The sequence below is a fragment of the Mizuhopecten yessoensis genome, unplaced genomic scaffold (assembly GCF_002113885.1).
Source record: "Mizuhopecten yessoensis strain PY_sf001 unplaced genomic scaffold, ASM211388v2 unmap_36089256, whole genome shotgun sequence".
Taxonomy (NCBI): Eukaryota; Metazoa; Mollusca; class Bivalvia; order Pectinida; family Pectinidae; genus Mizuhopecten; species Mizuhopecten yessoensis.
In genome coordinates, this window is record NW_018480112.1 from 1 (window position 1) to 2,511 (window position 2,511).

Genomic DNA, 2,511 nt, shown 5'->3' on the forward strand with positions numbered 1-2,511 from the left:
CCCCTTGCCTGCCAGTGCCTCACAGATTGGACTGTCCCTGTTGACAGTAACCTCCTCACATTTCGTACACCTCACCTTGAACAGACTTCCTAAAACAGTCAAACATTCAAAATAAAACTGTTAAAGCCCTTCCTCACCGATATTTTCCACCTTAATTACTGCTTAGCTATTTCAAGGTATTATTTTCCCTTTTTTTTTTTTTTTTTATACACCTTTATGAATGTTTTGCCAAATTGGTATCCCTTTATAATGCCATAAATTGTGTAGGTTTAAAACTGTGGGGTTACATTGTATAATGAAATTTTGCTTTACAGTACACATACAATAAACAATGTTAAAGAGAGTTTCTTCCGCTTAAAAACTTTAACTTCCCTAAATTTTAGGGCACCAGGAAAACTGCTTTTTTTATTATGACATCATAAATTTGCCAAAATGTGAAAAATAGAAAAAGTACAAGAAATTTTCCTTAGATTTTCTGATTAAAAGTACAGGGTTTTGTATCATTGTTCAACAAATTCACAAGAAAAACATTGGACATAAATAGGTATTGGGTCATCTGCCTGACTACATGGGTCTCCTCTGAGTAATCTGGTTTCCTAGATCACACATTAAGACGCCTGCAAACTTCCATCCAGGCCAATAAGAATGATCAGATTTATACAAGTTGTAATAACTTGTTTCATTAATATTGTTGTAAAATACATAAAGTTTACATTTTAAGTTTCAACAAAAAATGATAAGAACACAAAAATGGCCCTGTAGACACAGCACTTTTAAGACAGGTCATGTACATATAGTGGGTCTGAAGTTGAAGTTCTGGTTTACATAAAAAAATAGTACAACAGTGTTTAGATTAGACAGTTACACTTACCATGAAGTTCGAGGATGTTTTTGGTGCCTGCTTGGCGGTGCAACTCATCAATATTCTGGGTGATGACAATCACACGACGATTCTGCTTCGCAAGCCTCTCCTCACATTCAGCTATGGCAATGTGGGCCTGCAGAAACAGACAACGTCTTTGATTTTCATAAATTTTAACCCTGTATAAGGAGACCACCCTTTAAAAGAAACCAACTCTTTAAAAATATATTAACCAAAAAGACATTAGCAAGAGGAGAGTTAATCGACAGTTCTACAGTAATTTGACATATTAAACATAATTTATGAAAAATTGAAAACATCATAAGACATGAATGATCCCTTGCCCCTGAAGCTGGTTAAATGATCACAAGGAGTTTGTGGACAGAATAGTTATAGTTGACCTTTAAAAAGAAAAAGTGACCTTGACCTTTGGACCCTGAAATACAAACTTAATTGTCAGATCTAGAGGTACATCTTCACATACTTGACCTTTGCATAAACTTTAATAAAAACCTTTCAAGAAATGAATTCAGTACAGCTGATACAATGTATTGTAACGGGACAAGGCACAACAATGGATAAAAGTATTTCTGTTTACCCCCCCCCACTTCATTGTTTTTTTTAAGGTGTGGGGGTGCATAATTACCTGGTTAGGTTTCTTTGTGACCATGACCTCTCGTCTGTGATGATAAAACTCCCATACCAGCGACGGATCTCTGTGGAATGCTTCAGGTGTAGCTAGTTGCTGCAATAAATTACAAAGAATTACCTTATTCAATTTAATAAACATTCTGGGCACTTTGGGAAATTGTGAGAATTAGCACTGTAAAACCTATAATTCTCATACTTCAGGTGATTGAAAGTTGTTTATGATAAAGTTATGATGACAGAATTGAACCTCTGACGTTGACCATATATTTGATTTAGAGAAGTGCAGGTAAGGGATGGTAATTTTGTGGATATATTCTGAATTTGTACAGGGTTGTTTCGGAAAAAACCCTGAAAAAATACTTTGTTAAAAAAAATTGAGGTAGTTAAGTACGCTAATGTTACTTGATTAGAAATTTGCTGTCGGGTTGAACTCACAGATTCACCTTAGCACATCAATACTGTATACCAGGAAACTTTCGCCATTTCATACTTTTGCCCTTTGCCAAAGAAATCAGTTTTGCCCAGTGTTAATTAACCCTTCACATTTAATCAAATTCACCCTCTGTAAGGCACAATTTAACATGTAGCAAAAATTTCTCACTTAACAGTAGTGAAGAATGCAAAGCATTTTGATTGACAGTCCCAAATCACCATACAATTTGGAATAAAAAAAAATGAGCAAAGGGACACAACTCCGTGTATATAATAGGACATGAGACCCAGCTTCAGTATACAACACTCATGCTCGTGCTGGTATACCAAATATGGCACATGTACATGTAGTTGACAGAGTATATGAGATATACCTGGTGTCATGAACAAAGTGACACTTGAACTGACTTACTGAGTGCAAACCTCTGTTCCAGTCTCCAGTAGTATAAACTTTAGTTCTGGTGGAACTTAGAATCAAACCCTGCCATGAAAATTAACTTGTCTACAGTGTTTTTGGATTGCCATAATATAAGGGTCTTTCTCTCCCACTCCCCTCCCCCATCCCC

The 2,511-nt window shown here is 35.8% G+C and overlaps 1 protein-coding gene across 1 annotated transcript; it reads right to left on the minus strand.

Moving 5' to 3' along the window:
• Positions 1-5: 5 nt before the first annotated feature.
• Positions 6-1,778, minus strand: LOC110443936 (NAD-dependent protein deacylase sirtuin-5, mitochondrial-like; the record flags this gene model as incomplete). The annotated part of the gene is made up of 3 exons (XM_021488387.1): positions 1,509-1,778; positions 872-998; positions 6-89 (listed from the first exon to the last, which is right to left on the minus strand). Coding segments are annotated over exons 1-3 (355 nt in total), but the record flags the coding sequence as incomplete, so codon positions are not given.
• Between the last annotated feature and the right edge of the window lie 733 nt (positions 1,779-2,511).